This window comes from Struthio camelus, chromosome 6, assembly GCF_040807025.1.
Source record: "Struthio camelus isolate bStrCam1 chromosome 6, bStrCam1.hap1, whole genome shotgun sequence".
NCBI classification, from domain to species: Eukaryota; Metazoa; Chordata; class Aves; order Struthioniformes; family Struthionidae; genus Struthio; species Struthio camelus.
Window position 1 is genome coordinate 24,843,204 of NC_090947.1, and position 16,787 is coordinate 24,859,990.

Sequence of the window (16,787 nt, forward strand, 5' to 3'; positions counted from 1 at the left end):
CTTATCAGTTGAAGAATTGTTGCTTGTCTTCATTGACTGGATCATTTCTCTTCTTCTCCTCTAGACGTTACGAGCTGTTGGCAAAACATACATGCTATTTTTTGTTCTGGTGATTTTTCTGGGTTCCTTCTATCTGATTAACCTGACCTTAGCTGTGGTTGCCATGGCCTATGAAGAACAAAATCAAGCAACTATGGTTGAAGCAGAACAGAGGGAGGCAAACTTGCAGCAGATGCTTGAAGAGCTGAAAAAGCAGCAAGAGGAAGCGCAGGTATCTTTCCAATGAGAGTTCAAGCTTTAGTATATTTCTTTTTATGTTATTTGTTCAAAACAAAGCCAATAATTAGGTTATACATGCATTAGCAATAAAAACAGAAAGCAATCAGTATAGAGTACTTGTGAGATATGTACAAGAATGGCTCTGTCTTCTTTTGAAAAATATTAATGTCTAAAGTGTTAATGAATTTCAGAACTGAGAATAAAAATTACCCCCAAATTAGAAAAACAGATTTAAAATAAACATTTCTTAATTAGGTATAGTATTTAGTAATTTCTCATGCTGAATTTACCAAAGTCTTGGCTTAGAAATAATTGCAATACTGTGTTATAAATGCATTTTTAAATACTGATATTTCAGACCTTGATTAGGGTTTAAAATATTTTTGTCCATAAATTTCTAATTGCTTTATGCTACTTAAGTTATTTCCAGTGAATCAGAGACTGGAAATAGTAAGCATTAAGAGCAGCTCAAGGAAGCTTGAATATAGTAATAGCTAATACTAGTTTATAAAACTGAATTAATACAAACTGAAGTATAATGGCTTTTAGTTCTTTCATTTTCAGTTGTATTCATTCCAACTAATTAAGAGCTATTAATTTCCAGTTCTCTTCTAGTGAACTTTGTGAGAACATTGCATGCAGTACATTTACTCCATGATACAGACATAACCTAGGACACTATTAGAATGGCAGCTTTCACGAATGCCCTGTTGTTTCTTTCTTGGTATTCATAGCACACAATAATTTGCATAAACCCATCTAGGCTTTTGCAACATATATAAAAGTTGCTTGGAACAAATTTCAGAAACGAGGAAAACTGCTTTCTTAATACAGCTAAAATGGGTGTGATTGTAAAGCATCCGGTAGTTAAATATATGTTTGATATCACATTAAGAAATTGCTATGACAGGCTATTGCAGCAGCTGCAGCAGAGATGAGTAAATTTAGTGATGATGGTGGGACTGGTGGACCTTCAGATAGTTCTTCAGAAGCATCCAAGCTTAGCTCAAAAAGTGCCAAAGAAAGGAGAAATAGAAGGAAGAAAAGAAGACAGAGGGAGCTCTCTGGAGAAGAAGAAAACAGGAAAGATGAAAAGCTTCCAAAGTCTGAATCGGATGGCAGTATCAGAAGGAAAGGATTCCGTTTTTCTTTGGAAGGGAACAGACTTACGTATGGGAAGCAGTTGACGTCACCCCACCAGGTACTATGAACAGTAGTCGTTTTTTGAATTTGTAAGATAGTTGTAATATCCAACAAACTTCACTGGAACTTTGAAAAATATTACAGCCAAGGGAAAAAAATTTGCAATGTTTTAAATATATACTGCATCAGTCACTATCACTGGAATTATTTTCTGAAGTATACCTTTTCTCATGTTATCATTTGAGGTGTGGTGGATCTTAAGATGATGCACAGCAGCATTACATTTTCATAGTCCTTTTGAAATAAAAATTCTGAAATCCTTGAGTTTTCATTCCTTTTTAATTCATAAAAGGAAAATTCAGGTATAAAATATTGATGAGAAGAATAAGGGTATTAAATGTTTTTATACCTTTTTGACATAACTCATGACCTGCATGGGCCATTAGAATTTCTAGAAGTCTTGATTTTCTATCTAATACAAAGACAAAAACTAATAAGGCCTCATGCATGTCCCCTTTTTTTCCCTTCAATAATTATTTTTATAAATTTACCTGATGACTGCCATCTCTAGTGTACATATGAACTCTGCCTGAGGCACTGAATTAAAACACAGCAGAAAGATTCCTAGGGAATGTAAATGATATTTTTATAAGTAGACGTGCATTTTGTATATTTTGAATCTTAAATAAAAATCTTAAAGTCACTTTCTTTGTTTCCCTTATAGTCTTTACTGAGTGTTCGTGGCTCCCTGTTTTCTCCCAGACGTAGTAGCAGAACAAGTCTTTTCAGTTTTAGAGATCGTGGAAGAGAGGTAGGATCTGAAAACGATTTTGCTGATGATGAGCATAGCACATTCGAAGATACTGGAAGCAGAAGAGGTTCTCTCTTTGTGCCGCGCAGACACAGTGAACGGCGCGGTAGTAACATTAGCCAGACCAGTAGAACATCAAGAAAGCTGCCAATGTTTCCAGTGAATGGGAAGATGCATAGCACTGTGGATTGCAATGGGGTGGTTTCCTTAGCAGACGGACCACCATGTCTCTTGTCACCTACTGGACAACTTCTGCCAGAGGTGGTAATAGATAAACCAACAACTGATGACAATGTAAGAAAGTTTTAAATTACTCCAGGCTTCATGACACTTACTTATTGTACCAGACAGTATTTTTACAAAACAGAATGCTTTGAGAACAGCTGAGAAGTTATGAATGCTTCTGTATCTTGAATTACCTTTTAACATAATGAAATAAGTTTACAATAATTCTGTAGTATTTGGTACATGTATGTGAAAAAACATTCCAAAATGAGAGGATGGAGCATGAAAATAAATGAGACCAAAGTACATATTTTATATATCTGCCTAGTTAGGATATGCATGCACCTCCATACTGAATAAAATAGTAATGTTCCATTGCTGAATCTGTTTTAGAACCCAAAATAGGATGATCAGCTTTCTAAACATTCTTTCCGTTATTTCGGTTATTTGTTAGTTATCTCTGTTACTCTGATTTTTACCTTATGTTTCGGCCTCCCTGTAACTGGATTTCCTAATTCTCTGTCAGTAATCTGCTGGGTTTTGCATTCCTTCCCATGTATTTAGTATTGTGCAACTGTGCAAAAATAACCTTTAAGATCATGTTGACATTCTAGAAGCTCTGAAAGCACTTTTCCTGTGCCTCAGAGGTGGTCTAATTTCCCATTGCTAAGGGTCAGAGTATAATAATAATTTTAAAAAGCACATTCAAATTTATCTCTTTCTCCCTCTGTTCAGTCTTCCTTTTCCCTCAGTCCATTTTTATGAATGGGACAGAGGAATCTGTTGTACAATTTGACTTAGAAACGTTCTGTTACTGAAGCAAAAAATTTTATGCAGGTCACAGCATCTGAAAGCACATCGGCCATATGCGTTAGAGTTATAATCTCCTTGCAGTATATTATCCTTTCGTTTTTGTAATTTACTTAATTTTCTGAAAAAAATTACACCCATGCTCATATATTCAAAACTTCATAACTAAGATGATATAGCTATAATACAGCTCTGTAATTTCAAGGTCATTTAGTAAAAACATAGTTAAAAATAAGTTGACGTTTCTGGAGTCAGTTAAGTCAGACTTCTCTTATTTAAGTCTGAACCCAAAAAATAAATAATAGCTGTTCATTGTAAAATTTAAATCAGATCAGTTGAGTGAGTATAGAGATCAAGACCGACCTATAACAATTTTATTTAGAGAATAACTACTATTGCTGAAAATTTCCTATCATAAATTACTTATGAGTATCCTGTGATTTAAACTAGTTTGGAAGTGAAGTATAGCTAGAGAAGGCACTCAGCATGGAAATGTGAATTATGATTTTTTTTTTTTTTTATTTCAGCGCTACAACAGTCTTGATTTCCTACCTGGGCAATGTCATTCTACCTCTTCCAAAATTTCCTTGTGTCTAATACGGAGTTAATAGTAGTTAACTATAATGCAGTGATAATCTGGAAGTTAATTATCAAATACTTTTTTTAATGCTTCAGAAGTATTCAGAGAAATGCTTCAGAGTATGCAGAAGTCTAACATGACAATAACAGATTAAAAAAAATACTTGGTTTATGTTATAATGGAAAAAATCTGATGTAATAGACGACATAAATACAAAGCTGCTTGTGTTACGAATAACTTTGAAACGAAAAAGGTGTGTAGTGCCTTTATGTTTCGCAGTATTTGTCAAGTTGAATTTAATTAATCCCCCCTTCTTTTTTTTCATAGAGCACTACTACAGAAATAGAAATAAAAAAGAGGCGTTCAAGTTCATATCAAATACCAATGGATTTGCTGGATGATCCAAATTTAAGGCAAAGAGCCATGAGTATAGCCAGCGTAATCACAAATACAATGGAAGGTATGTTGCACTTACAGATGTGTCTGCCTAAGACATAATCTAAGATTTGCTTGAAGGTATTATGTTCATGATGCATGTACAGAAGACAAAAAAAAAAAGTAGCTATTGCAAATACATAGGCTGAATGATGGAACAAAAATACATGAGCATAGTGAAAAAAGACATGAAAGAGCCTGATAAGCAGACTAATCCGAGAGGTATGTTCTCATTAAAATAGATAAAGGTGTATGTGTTTTATACTATCTATTCATGTTTAGCTGTCCAGTTGTTGAAAGAATCGCCTTTCCTTATGATGCTAGTATAAGCTTTCCATTAGCCATACTATAAAAATGTTCCGTAACAAAAGAGGAAAGGCCTTAGTTAACAGAGAGAAGGAAATTAATGGTAGGGTTATTTTGGAAGAGTGAAATTATTACTAGTGCAATTCTTGATAAAACTTGATAAGTTGTCAAAAACCTATTCTTAGTGAAGTTAATCTTACTTTTCTTGCAAATTAATCATACATTTGAGCAGACTGTGGAGCTGGAAGCTCTACTGAGAAAAATAACCCTAAATGTAAGGAGATTTATTTTGTTTGAAAACAAGATCATACAATAGTATAAATAGACAACTTTTTCAACTGTTAGCCATAAACTCTTGAGTTTTTCCTTCTAGTCTTATCAACTCTTGTCAGGCAACAACAATCATCAAATTCTAAGAAGGTTCTTCCAAACTACTTTAGAGGTTTTTTCTCAAATACTTAAATATGGTCCATAGATCACTATTTCCTGACTGTGGTGTTTTATTGACTAGATAGTTGATTCAACTATTCATTCAAACGTTCCCATCAAGTCTGTATTAGAAGTTTTGATTAAATAATCAAATACACTTCTTTTTTTGTTGTTTTAAACTCAGCTTACAAATTTCATTTTGTAGTTTAAATGTTTTTTTGTTGGTTTGGGTTGTTTTTGACCCAGGGACAGACATTAAAACCTGAAAAATCAGACTAAGTAAAAATTTATCTTCACTTTATTATCATCTTGTTCACTATGCATTTCTGTTTTGTCCAGAACTTGAAGAATCTAGGAAAAAATGTCCACCCTTCTGGTATAAGTTTGCCAACACTTTCTTGATTTGGAATTGTTGGGAGCCTTGGTTAAAAGTAAAGCATATAGTTAATTTCATTGTAATGGATCCATTTGTTGAGCTGGCTGTTACTGTTTGCATAATTTTAAACACGCTGTTTATGGCCATGGAACATTATCCAATGACTGAAAACTTCAGTAATTTGCTTAAAATAGGAAATCAGGTAAGTCCATCAAACTACTATCATTTGATACAAGAGTATAGTTTCTATTGGAAATATAATTAATTTTTATATATTAAGGGTGTTGCTTTGATTGATTTTTTTTTTTTCACCGTAGCTATGTGAAAGGCAAAGAACTTGTTAATTTTACTGAGAGTGCCTGTTGATACAGTTGGCTTTTGTTCCCGAAGAATCACAGTCGGTTTTTTATTTTATAATGACAATAATACTCATAATGCTATCTTCTACACTTCTACCCTGTGCTTATTGTAAGTGGTAATTCTAGTGATTCTGCTATAGCAAAAAAACCAAAACAATTCATTTCTTAAAGTATATGAAATTCTAGTTACACGTAGGAAATATATCCAGCTTTAAGTCTAGAGACATTGTAGTGTCAACACTTAAATTGTGTTCTGATACTTTTAGGTAATGTAGACACAGTTCAATCTTTTTGCTTTTATTTGGAGTCAGAGGTCATTTTTTGTGGAAAATAGTCATGTTAAGTCATGTTGCTGCTTAAAATGATGGTTAAATCCTTAAAGATGATTAAGGGCATCTCTCATATGAGAAGTGGCTGAGAGAGCTGTGACTCAGTCTGGAGAAAAGAAGGCTCTGGGTGATTTTGTCAGTGTTCACAAATATCTGGTAGGACGTTGTAAAGATGACAGGGCCACACTCTTCTCGGTGGTGCCCAGTGACAGGACGAGAGGCAGTGGGCACAAACTGAAACAGAGGAAATTGCACTTGAACACAAGAAAGCACTTCTTCACTGTGAGCATGGTCAAACACTGGAACAGGTTGCTCAGAGAGGTTGTTGAGTCTCCGTCCTTGGAGATATTCAAAACCTGACTGCTCCATCCTGGGCAACCAGCTCTACCTGACCCTGCTTGCGTAGTTGGTTGGACCAGACGATCTCCAGAGGTCCCTTCCAACCCCAATTATTCTGTGCTTCTGTGAAAACAGACTCAGGGTGGATTTGAGGAGCAAGATAGGACCAACAACTGCTGCAGAGGGTTGTCTTGTGATTATGGCTGTACCTTGTACACAGAAAAAGCACCATATTTGGATTTGATAAGCAATAGAATACCTTAATATTAATCTAATTTTTATCTGTGTAGATATAGGTGCTCCCTCATGCTAATAAGAACAACAAATTCAGGATCAGCTTAAACTTTGGTACAGTACTGGTGTACTATTTCAGCAGTTGCTTTCTTGCTTTTTGAACTGTGTGGCACTATCTGTAAAAGCCTGTCAAAAGCTCCTGTATTTTTTTCAAGTTTGTTCGTCTTTCTAGTCAGAATGACTAGAATTATATATGAAATTATAATGAATATCTTTTAGTGTTCTCTTTTGTGTCAGAAATTCTGTTACACTTAGAAACACTACTCTTAAAATAGTTATGTATTTCAGTAACTCTTGAAGTTAGATCCATGTTACCATGTTTTTGTGACACAATCAATGTGGTAGTTTTAATTCATATTTGAATGTTGTTCTTTGAGTGATTAGCTGTGTAAATCCCATCAGTGTTGAGAATGCCTCTCATGCGCCAGATGACCTTTTCCACTTCTCTTTTTCCTTACACTTTTTTCCTTCAACTCCACAACTTCAGTGATGGGGCAGGTCCACTTGTCACTCAGAGCACATCATGGAGACACAGAAAAGTTGTTAAGTTAATGATAATTTATGTTGTTAAATACATATCTGTGGGCATACATCTACAGTAAATACAGTGAATTTACTCCCTTTCCAGAGGCGCTCTTTTTTTTTTTTTTTCTTTTGGCCTTTTGCTTCATTTGACCCTGTCAGAGACAGAAAGGAGTTCTGCTTCAAACATGAACCTAAGCAGAATTAGCCTATCTGGGCAGCTAGCAAGAAGAAACATGCTTACTGTTTCTGTGTTCTCAGGAAGACTTCATTTAACAGCAAATCTCCATATTACCCTCTAGTTTGCGATCAATTCATTATTTCCCACGCTGCTTTGTTAAAGCAGCTTCCCTTGTGTCAAGAAAAACTGTTATTATCTTGCTTTAATTTCTTTAATTTTGCAGGGCAGATATAGGGAGCAAATAGGAGGCTTGTTAGGAATAGTTTACTCCTTACTAGTCACTAAATGTATCTCAAGTTTAAATAAAATATTAGTAAAGATACACCAAAGTTAATTTTGCTTATCTTTTCTGTGAAGTTCAGCTTGTGGTAGTTTTCCTTACTGATATCGTGCTGTAAGAGGGTTATCACATGTTACTTAAGTTGTTCCTTGTCTTCTGGTACAACTTATTCACACTCATCTACAAAGTAATAATAAACAACATTCTTCCTTTAGGTTTTTACTGGAATTTTTGCAGCAGAAATGATTCTCAAGATAATTGCCATGGATCCTTTTTATTATTTCCAAGTTGGCTGGAATATTTTTGATAGTTTTATAGTCACCCTTAGTTTGGTGGAGCTTTTTCTTTCCAATGTGGATGGATTATCCGTTCTCCGATCATTCAGATTGGTAAATAAATTAATGATGATAATGTCTGCTAATGCACTGTGTTTGTATTTTAACAAATATAATCGTATACTGCTGAAATTAACACTTTTTAGTTGCACAATACATGTAACCTTTCTTAAGTGTTACAGGATATCTCTCCTGCAAGCAGGACTTTCAAAATATTTTGTTATTAATTGGTTTCAAAGGGAAAGAGTTGTAATTTTATTGTAATTGTGTTAATGTGGCTGGATAACAGCACAGTGAAGTGTGGAATTTAGTGCATATTGAAAGATTATGTAAATTAAATATTCCTAGTCTTTTATCTGCTTTCGTATTTGGCAGCTGTCAAAACACTAGGACTGTTCTTTAAAATGTAGGATCTATAAATTTGTTTAATAAAAATAATAATTTTCTTTTCCCTCAGGAAAAAATGAATGCTTTATTTTAATAGGAAAATAATTTTATTGTTAAAAAGAGTAGTGGACTATTTGAGACATTCTCTCCCTGTGGTTTCTTTCAGTGACTGATTTTTCCATTATGCTTTTATCTGAAAATAAAAATATTTTATACCTTTATTCTTTTTGCTGGATTAGGGATAAGGAAGAATGAGAGTTACACTTTTTTCCTGCATAAGTGGGAACATTTAGGTTAGAGCTTATGCTTGTGGGCCTGACACTTTTTAAATTTGTTGAAGACAATATTCTGTTGGAAGACTCTGTCTTTTGAGGATTTTTGAATCCTTTATTTTCCTTCAGCAGAACCCTTTTTTTTTTTTTTATTTCTTCATGCGTTTCTGCACATAAAGGTTGAGATATATGCCCTGTCAGAGTTCACTAGCCAAACGGATACAACCAATGGGCTGTTTTGTTCATAGAGAACAGGATACAGATATGCTGTGCAAAAGATAGGAGAGAAGGGCCTCAAATTTATTAAGTTTAAAAATTGGGAATTTTATGGAATTTATGTTTCTGAGTAAGTTGTAGTTTTTGGAAACTTGGTGAAGTTTATGTTGGTATTGCAGAGTGACACTAGTCTACAGCCTATAGCTTTCTCTGTATTTCTACATCATTTTTGTAACTATGGCAAATAACATGTCTCCATATTTTTGTTTTTCAGTTGAGAGTTTTCAAATTAGCAAAATCTTGGCCAACTCTAAATATGCTGATAAAAATTATCGGTAACTCTGTGGGAGCTCTAGGAAATTTGACCCTGGTGCTGGCCATCATTGTCTTCATTTTTGCTGTGGTTGGGATGCAGCTGTTTGGGAAAAGCTACAAGGACTGTGTCTGCAAGATCTCTAGCGACTGTAAACTGCCACGCTGGCACATGCATGACTTTTTCCACTCTTTCTTGATTGTATTTCGAGTGCTGTGTGGAGAATGGATAGAGACGATGTGGGACTGCATGGAGGTTGCAGGCCAACCCATGTGCCTTACTGTCTTCATGATGGTCATGGTGATTGGAAACCTAGTGGTATGTAGCCAAAATAATTTGAGAATTCATTTAGAGAAAGAATTGTAATGAAACCAGTGATAGAGTTGTTTTTAGCATTAAATGTGTTATTTACATAGGGTTTTTATGATTTTTGAAGTCATTATGAGTAGGTTCAGAAATACAATTTTCTGTTTGTTAGGTTTTTAGTAACATCCTCAAATTGGAGAATGGGCTCCCTCAAGGCTCTGGACTGTAATTCAGAGGGTATGGCAGGGGGAGGAGAGACGGAGAGAAAAGCGTCTTGTGTTCGTTCCTTGCAGACCACTCCTAGAGAGAGCAGAAAAGGAGCCACAAGTAGTATGCTCCCAGAACAGAGGTTACCTGGTAGCAAAAGAGGACTTATGAGGGCTTTTTCTCCCTAACTGTTAGAGATGTTATTTCCAGTCATATACAGGTAGCTTTTCTCTTTTTCTGCTCTTTCCTGTTTAAAAGGCTGCTTTAAAATTCTTAGACTCTGAAATTTAAGCCATTTTTAGTCGCATGTGCAGGGAAAGAGAAGCAAATTCTCTTTGGAAAAGAAGTAGATTAAAATACTTCTCATTTCCTTCGCCTTTTTTCGTCTTACTTTTTAAGGACAGTCTACAGACATTTTTAAAGCAGACTATAGTTTAACCTCTTTTCCTCTTGAAGAGGAAAGTATCAGATCCACTCCCATATATCAATTTGTTTTCTTAAATATGTATTATATTTATTAATTTGCCAGTTAATAGAGTAATAGTTGATAAAGAAGCCTTCATTACTCTTCTTTTTGCTCTGCTCTTCTCACTATCTACAGAGTTTTCCCATAGTTCTCATCTTCTCTTTCGGCAACTGTCAACAGCAGAAGATTTAAATTAGCTGTCTTGGTGCTGTTCTTTAGGAATAAAATTTCTAGCAATAAGAATGATCTTTAAACGAGTCATGCATTCGTACTAGTAACAGAGTTTTCTAAAACACTGTCTTGTCTGTACTGCTGTTATTCACAGTCATTCCCATTAAAATGAAATAACACGTTCCCCCAAGAACCGCCACTCTAGAAGTTCTTTGGATCGACTTTTCCTAGTACCAGCTAAGCTCCTGGTAGACACTGGCCTTACATAACTGAAATCTATTGTATGTTTCTTCTTGCCAGGGGAAGCAGATGAGAGATGAATAAGATTTGGGGATCGTTTTAAGTCACATACAGCAACATATTTGCGTGTGTTTGAGCCAGCCTCTAAGAAAGCTGTTTCCTGCAAAGATGAGATATGTCTTTTGTTGCAGGGTGCTCCACTGTGCCAGAGGAGTAAACATTTTGGATCTGTTCAGTCAGTACTAAAGATACATTCATTTCTGACCTTAATACCCTTCCACAGACATTGACAGAAGAAGAGTATGCAAGTGGCTTCATAGTCATATAGCAGTGCAAAATCACAAAGAAACAACTGCATTGGATGTAGGACAGGTGTTATGCTTACATTGTGTTTACATTTTATTTACTGTTTAATTTCCACAATCGTATTCAGCAGAGAGCACCGTGAAGCCTAAGTTGTTAATAATCAGTGATAGAAGCAGCATGTGAATGAAGAATAAAGTGGGAAAATCCAGCTGTATTGTCTTTGTTTTTAGGTATTGAACCTTTTTCTGGCATTGCTGCTGAGTTCATTTAGTTCAGACAGCCTTTCTCCTACAGAGGATGATAACGAAATGAACAATTTACAGATTGCTGTTGCAAGAATTCAGAAGGGAATAGATTGTGTGAAGAGAAAAGCAGGTGAATGTGTCCAAAAATCTTTTTGGGGGAAACAAACTGTTGTAAATGAAAGAAAAGCAACTGATCAGTTGAATGATAAGAGAGACCGTTGCATTTCCAACCGTACCATCGCTGAAATAAAGAAAGATCTGAATTATCACAAAAATGAGAATGGAACCACCAGTGTTGTAGGTGGCAGTGATTATGCATCATTCATAAACAACCCAAGCCTTACTGTTACAGTACCAATAGCTGTTGGAGAATCTGATTTTGAACATCTAAACACAGAAGAATTTAGCAGTGAGTCAGATCTAGAGGAAAGCAAGGAGGTAAGATTTCAAAATTTGTATTTTATATAAACGAATTGTTACGATCTTCTGTCATGTGCCAGTTGTATTCTTTCATGGTATGGCTTTTCTTCCGTAGAAATAGAAGCTGTTTATGATTTGCGATTGTTGGAGTGGGCCATGAGTGAATAAACTCTGAAGTGTGAAAGTGGAGTGAAAGAGATTGGGAAATCCAGGTAGCAATATATAAAGGCATACTAAGCCATTTATTAAAAAGTTTTTCAAAACTAGCTTTTCCAAATTTTTGTGTTGAATAGGTGAATTAATATATTTGTACAGAATACACAGAGATAAAAGCTCTGTCCTGAAAAGGCATATTGTTCTAATATATGATCATTAAATTTCTGTGAAGTAAGGATGAAAGTAGAGTGCTATTAAAAATAACCAGTGGACACATTAAAAAAGAATATTAGTGCCCTTTGCATCTGACCCTTAAAGCCTACTGAAGTCTATGGAAATGAGTATTATTAGTACAGGATAAGCTAATGAGGTGCTAGCAGGTGCTAATGAGAGTCATACCAATCAGCTTTCCTGTTCTCCTGAAGTGAAAACAATGGGGGGAAAAAACAAGGGAACAATGACAGTATTATAAGGTGAGCGTTCCTAAGAAAATGAATGAGAAAAATAAAATTATTAAATGAAAAATATTAACTTCTTGCTTGCTTCTGAGAGTTTTGAACTCATCACTTCAAATCCAGCGGCCTGACCTTAAACTGGGTCGGCTTTAGGAAAATAGTCACTTAGCAGCAGCAGCAGGAGGGCAGCAAAGTCATGGATGTGAGTAGGCTCCTTGAGAGACTTTTCGATCTCCAAGCTGTGGCTCTGGTGCAGCCTGTGCGGGAGCAGGGGGCAGCAGCAGAACATCAAGCATCAACCTCCCCTGGCACCTGAGAGTGCCGAGGGCAGTAACGGGTGGTCACTGCTTGTGCAGTCAGCCTGCCTGGAGTGCTTTGGGTTGTTCTACTTGTTTTTTTTGAACCAGCAATGAATCTACATTTCTAACTTGCCTGAAAAAATAGGGTACTGCTAATAGTCTTTCCAGATTATAGAAATAAGCTTGTTGTAGCAAAATGTAGTTAGATTAAATTTAAATTTGGAAGGTGTAGTAAGGTGAAAAGTTTTTAGGTATTTCTTTTACTGTAGAATGCAGTGCTGCGATAATATTGTACTTATTTGCTATTTGAACAGCTCGGTTACTGAAACCTGATTTGTTCCGTCTGCTTTATGGAGGTTCTGTGTATTACCTTGACCTGTCAGTTGAGAGGGCCTTAGATTACCAAGAGGCCTTTCAAAAACAAACAAAAATATTCCTAAATATGCATAAAATGTTTTCAAGTATTAACTGCCCCTTTTTAGGAAGCTATAAATCCTGCTCAATAGCTGCTACATCTTTTGTTTATTATTAATCTGAATAAAGGCCACTGGCCTTCTTGTTAGTGTGTTTGAATAAATCTTGGCTTTGTGGAAGGAAAATCTGATGATAATTTACTTTCGCTCCAGTAACTATGTTAAATCTGACTCTTACATGGAAAGTAGGTAACAGTTGAAGATACCAGGTTCTTCACTCTTTTACATTAAATAACTGGGTAACGAAGTCTCTGCTTTCTCACCTCTGATATTCGATATAAAACACAAACATTAGCTGGTTTTTAAGATGCAATTATCTATGGCGTCTTTTAACCCACTCTGATTTGGAGAAGTGGCTAAGGATTAGCATAGTTGAAAGGCAAACATAGGAGAAATGTGAATTAAAAACATAAAACTATTTCATGTACAGTAGTTTTGCAGTCAGTAAGGAGACTGTCTTTCATTTTGTAGATAGAATGGAAGTGCAACCTGGTACCTTACCTGAAAAAGATGGTTTTAGATTTAGGGATTTCTGTGCCCAGAAATTTTCCCAGTGCCCAACTTTCTGGAAATCACAGCTCTTGGATGAACAATCTTGTCAGTCACAGGTCCTCAGAACATACAAGTGTTCGGTTTCACCTCTTCCTTGCAGGCTTTGCCTTTAAATGGGAACAGGTTATATTGGAAGTGTTGAATAACTATATTATTTGGTGATCTTTTGAGAAGTTATTCGTGAGAAGTGTAGATGAGATTTGTACCGGAAGACTAATACAAGATAGTTTTGAAGTACTTAAGAAGATTGCAAGTTTATAGCTCGGCCTGGAATTTGCTTTTTCCATTACTGTATATCTGTTACAATCCATAATGCACTTCATTTAGGCATTTGAAACATTTTTAAGTTATACAGTTTAAAAGCAAAGCATGCTAATGATGATGGGAAACAATGCTTACCTGGAAGTTTATCTTTGACCCTGTATAACTGATATTTTTGTTTGTTTGTTTTGCCCTGTGGTTACTTTCAGAAACTGTATGCTAGACATATATTTAGCATCTAGTAAAGACTAGGGGCAACCTTGAAATTGAAGTGCAAAGATAAAGGTTTAGTTACTACTATTTAGAGGACTCTTAAAGCTGTAATATACATAGTGTGGGTGTAGTTTTCTGTCCTCTTTTATGTTCAGGTCCAGTCCAGTATACATCTATAAACTTCAAATACTCTACTAATTTTATCTCTTTCAGTATGTCTTTGCATGTGCTTAAGTTTCTAATCAACAACTATAAATGTTATGTTTTGCAAATGTGTAACATATCTAGAAAATGCATTTTTAAATAAGTAGGAATCCATACTTCTGTTTCCAGAATTCAAACAGCCTAGTGGGTACCATGTTTTGAACTTCATTGCGTACCATTCTTACTTCTCACAGGAGTAAAATCCAGCTGGATCAGTCAAGAATGCAGCTCTGGTGCTTTTTAACCAGGCAGAGCAACGTGTCAGCATGTTTACACAGGTTACCTAAACAAATCATACATATATGATCACTTTTAAAATGGACTGACCTGCATGCTACTCAGCTACAATATATTTTTCCCCATCCATTGTAATGCAGTGGTAACATGCACAGCTGTTCTGTAAGCTGAGTCCCATGACTCACATCACGGCATGGATGGGGGCAACCCCAACATATTTCTCTCTTTGTTACATCTTTGGTATTTTCTGTACTACTTCTGTAGCATAAGCTGCATGCTCTGTAGATTTTAATTATTGTTAACTGAATTATTGTCAAGACTGTTCAAGTTTTAAACAGGTTAAAAACCTGTGATTTTATGAAAACGCAAAGGTTTAATTCAGTGTTTCTGTTCATCTGTTGAACCATGTTTTTAGCTGTCATATAATTACAAGCATTTTCAGATCATGTTCATTTGAACAATGCCTATTAACCTTAATATTGCAAATATATAATTATTTTTATGCTAAAACATTTTATATTTTAATAGAAATTTTCATATTTCTTCATAATATTCTTATCATTTAAATTCCATTTTTCACATGTAAGAGAAGTTAAAATGTAGGATGGAAGATATCATAGGCATAGTCCTTTTGATTTTCTTAGGATATAATATTTTAGTTATATTCAAATCACGAAATTAATGTCTGTCTGTAAGATCAGAAGTTAGGAAAACATCTATATCAGTTTTGCTCTTCGTCATCAATAAATATTTCTTTGTGAATTTAGTCCAGCTGATTATGTAGAAGGCAGACATAAAACATAATTACAAGCAAAAATTCTGTGTAGGATGCAAGTGTCTAAATAAATCTTGATATTTTAAAACAATAGAAAATTACGAAGCTAAAACAAGAAAGAAAATTAGGAAAATCAAAGATAAGGCTGAAATTATGAAAATTTTTGTTAAAAACACAAAATAGCAGCTAGTAGCCTCCAAAACCTCTAAACTCTGGATCTCTAGAACCACGAAACAAACCTTAATTCTTCCAGAGTATGTGCTCCCCCTTCCCAGTCATCTCTTCTGAATAGATGGGCAGTTCTGCTTCTTGCCATTTAGGGATCATTGACGCATTTTTCGAATATAAATTTTGCTTCTGTGTTTTTTTTTTTTTTAATGCAGTCCCGTAATATATTTTTCATGCATTCTTTTGTACTGTATTACACTAAGTGTTAGCAAAGTGCCCTGGGAGGTGAAGGATGAACATTCCAGTAACAACAGTTTTAGGAAAGACAGAAATAGTTCACAAAATCAGTTAGATCCCTGCCAATTTTGTATATAGGAAAGAAACTAACTTTTTTGTACATAGTGCTCTGATAGGTGCTTTTATTTGTTTAATACTTTAATTTTAGTAGGAGTTTTTCTGGTGAAAAAAGGAAGCAGCCCACATGGAAAAGACTACTGGTGTTTAATTAAATCTGCCACTCTTCCAGCCAAGCCCAGAAGAAAGAGAGAATGAGGCCATCTCTCCTTGATATCACAACAATTTAAAGAGACTCTGGTCTGCTTTCTAGAGTCAAGAAAACTGCCCTTTTTAAGTAAAAAAAAGTTAAACTCTGTAATATCTGATTCTTCTACCATGTATTAAGTGAGATATAAACCTTGATGTCCTAAGCACGCTGTTTCTTTACAGTTTCTTTTCCGTTTATGATTGTTCATCTTTTAATATTGCTCGTTCTTAAAAAAAATCTGTTTTTTTTTCAGTTGAATGCACATCATCTGTTCAAAATGTATACTAATTAGCTAACAATTCAAAGGACTCAGGCCACTTCATGTTACTTTTAATTTCCATTAGCAATGTAACGCAAAATTTCTTTACTCCTTTTAAAAAGAAAGTATTTAAAAATTTCTAATTATTACTAATTTATTTTATAATCCGGTTCATAAATTCAGTTTGCCCATCACTGCTGCAGCATTTTGCTATCTATCTATCTATAGATGTATGTATGTATTTATATATGCTATCTGTCATGGAATGATGAAAGCAGCATATTAATGAAGTGTAGTGTAGGTATCTTCAGGTTCAGTAGAAGTAGTCATTGGAAAAAGTGCTTTCTGTAAACATTGGTATTTTAAAATTATTCTACCAACAATGAGAAGAGGCATTAACATTAAATATGTTACTCAACTTGGGGATTCTCTTCTAGGTACTCCGTTTCTAGAGTAGCAGCAAAGTAAGAAATATTATTGAATCAGTTTTTAATACAAGTCAATGCAGAACAGTGGATTACCTTCTCTTATTAAATTTTTTCTGCCTTCTTTCACAAACATAGCAAAAAAAGAGTGTTTTCTTATTTAATACCTAAAATAATTTCATCC

General features: G+C 34.9%; 1 protein-coding gene and 1 long non-coding RNA gene across 31 annotated transcripts in view; one reads left to right on the plus strand and one right to left on the minus strand.

The window, feature by feature from the left end:
- LOC104144940 (sodium channel protein type 2 subunit alpha) overlaps positions 1 to 16,787 on the plus strand; it is a 166,164-nt gene that overhangs the window by 126,138 nt on the left and 23,239 nt on the right. For 28 of the 29 annotated variants that reach the window (XR_011141929.1, XM_068948726.1, XM_068948728.1 and 25 more), the window contains 8 exons: positions 65 to 271; positions 1,190 to 1,480; positions 2,147 to 2,527; positions 4,176 to 4,308; positions 5,358 to 5,596; positions 7,914 to 8,087; positions 9,183 to 9,539; positions 11,148 to 11,600. Coding sequence is in view for 28 of the 29 variants with exons in the window: in XM_068948726.1 (XP_068804827.1) it covers positions 65 to 271; positions 1,190 to 1,480; positions 2,147 to 2,527; positions 4,176 to 4,308; positions 5,358 to 5,596; positions 7,914 to 8,087; positions 9,183 to 9,539; positions 11,148 to 11,600 (2,235 nt within the window). In the remaining variant the exon portion in view is untranslated. The remainder of the gene's footprint in view (positions 1 to 64; positions 272 to 1,189; positions 1,481 to 2,146; positions 2,528 to 4,175; positions 4,309 to 5,357; positions 5,597 to 7,913; positions 8,088 to 9,182; positions 9,540 to 11,147; positions 11,601 to 16,787) is intronic. The other variant, XM_068948748.1, reaches the window with a different exon arrangement.
- LOC104144942 (uncharacterized) overlaps positions 5,604 to 16,787 on the minus strand; it is a 63,602-nt gene continuing 52,418 nt past the window's right edge. The window contains exons 2-4 of one of the 2 annotated variants that reach the window (XR_694213.1): positions 14,372 to 14,478; positions 13,467 to 13,624; positions 5,604 to 6,316 (exon numbers count right to left, since the gene is read on the minus strand). This is a non-coding gene — a long non-coding RNA (uncharacterized lncRNA). The remainder of the gene's footprint in view (positions 6,317 to 13,466; positions 13,625 to 14,371; positions 14,479 to 16,787) is intronic. The other variant, XR_011141930.1, reaches the window with a different exon arrangement.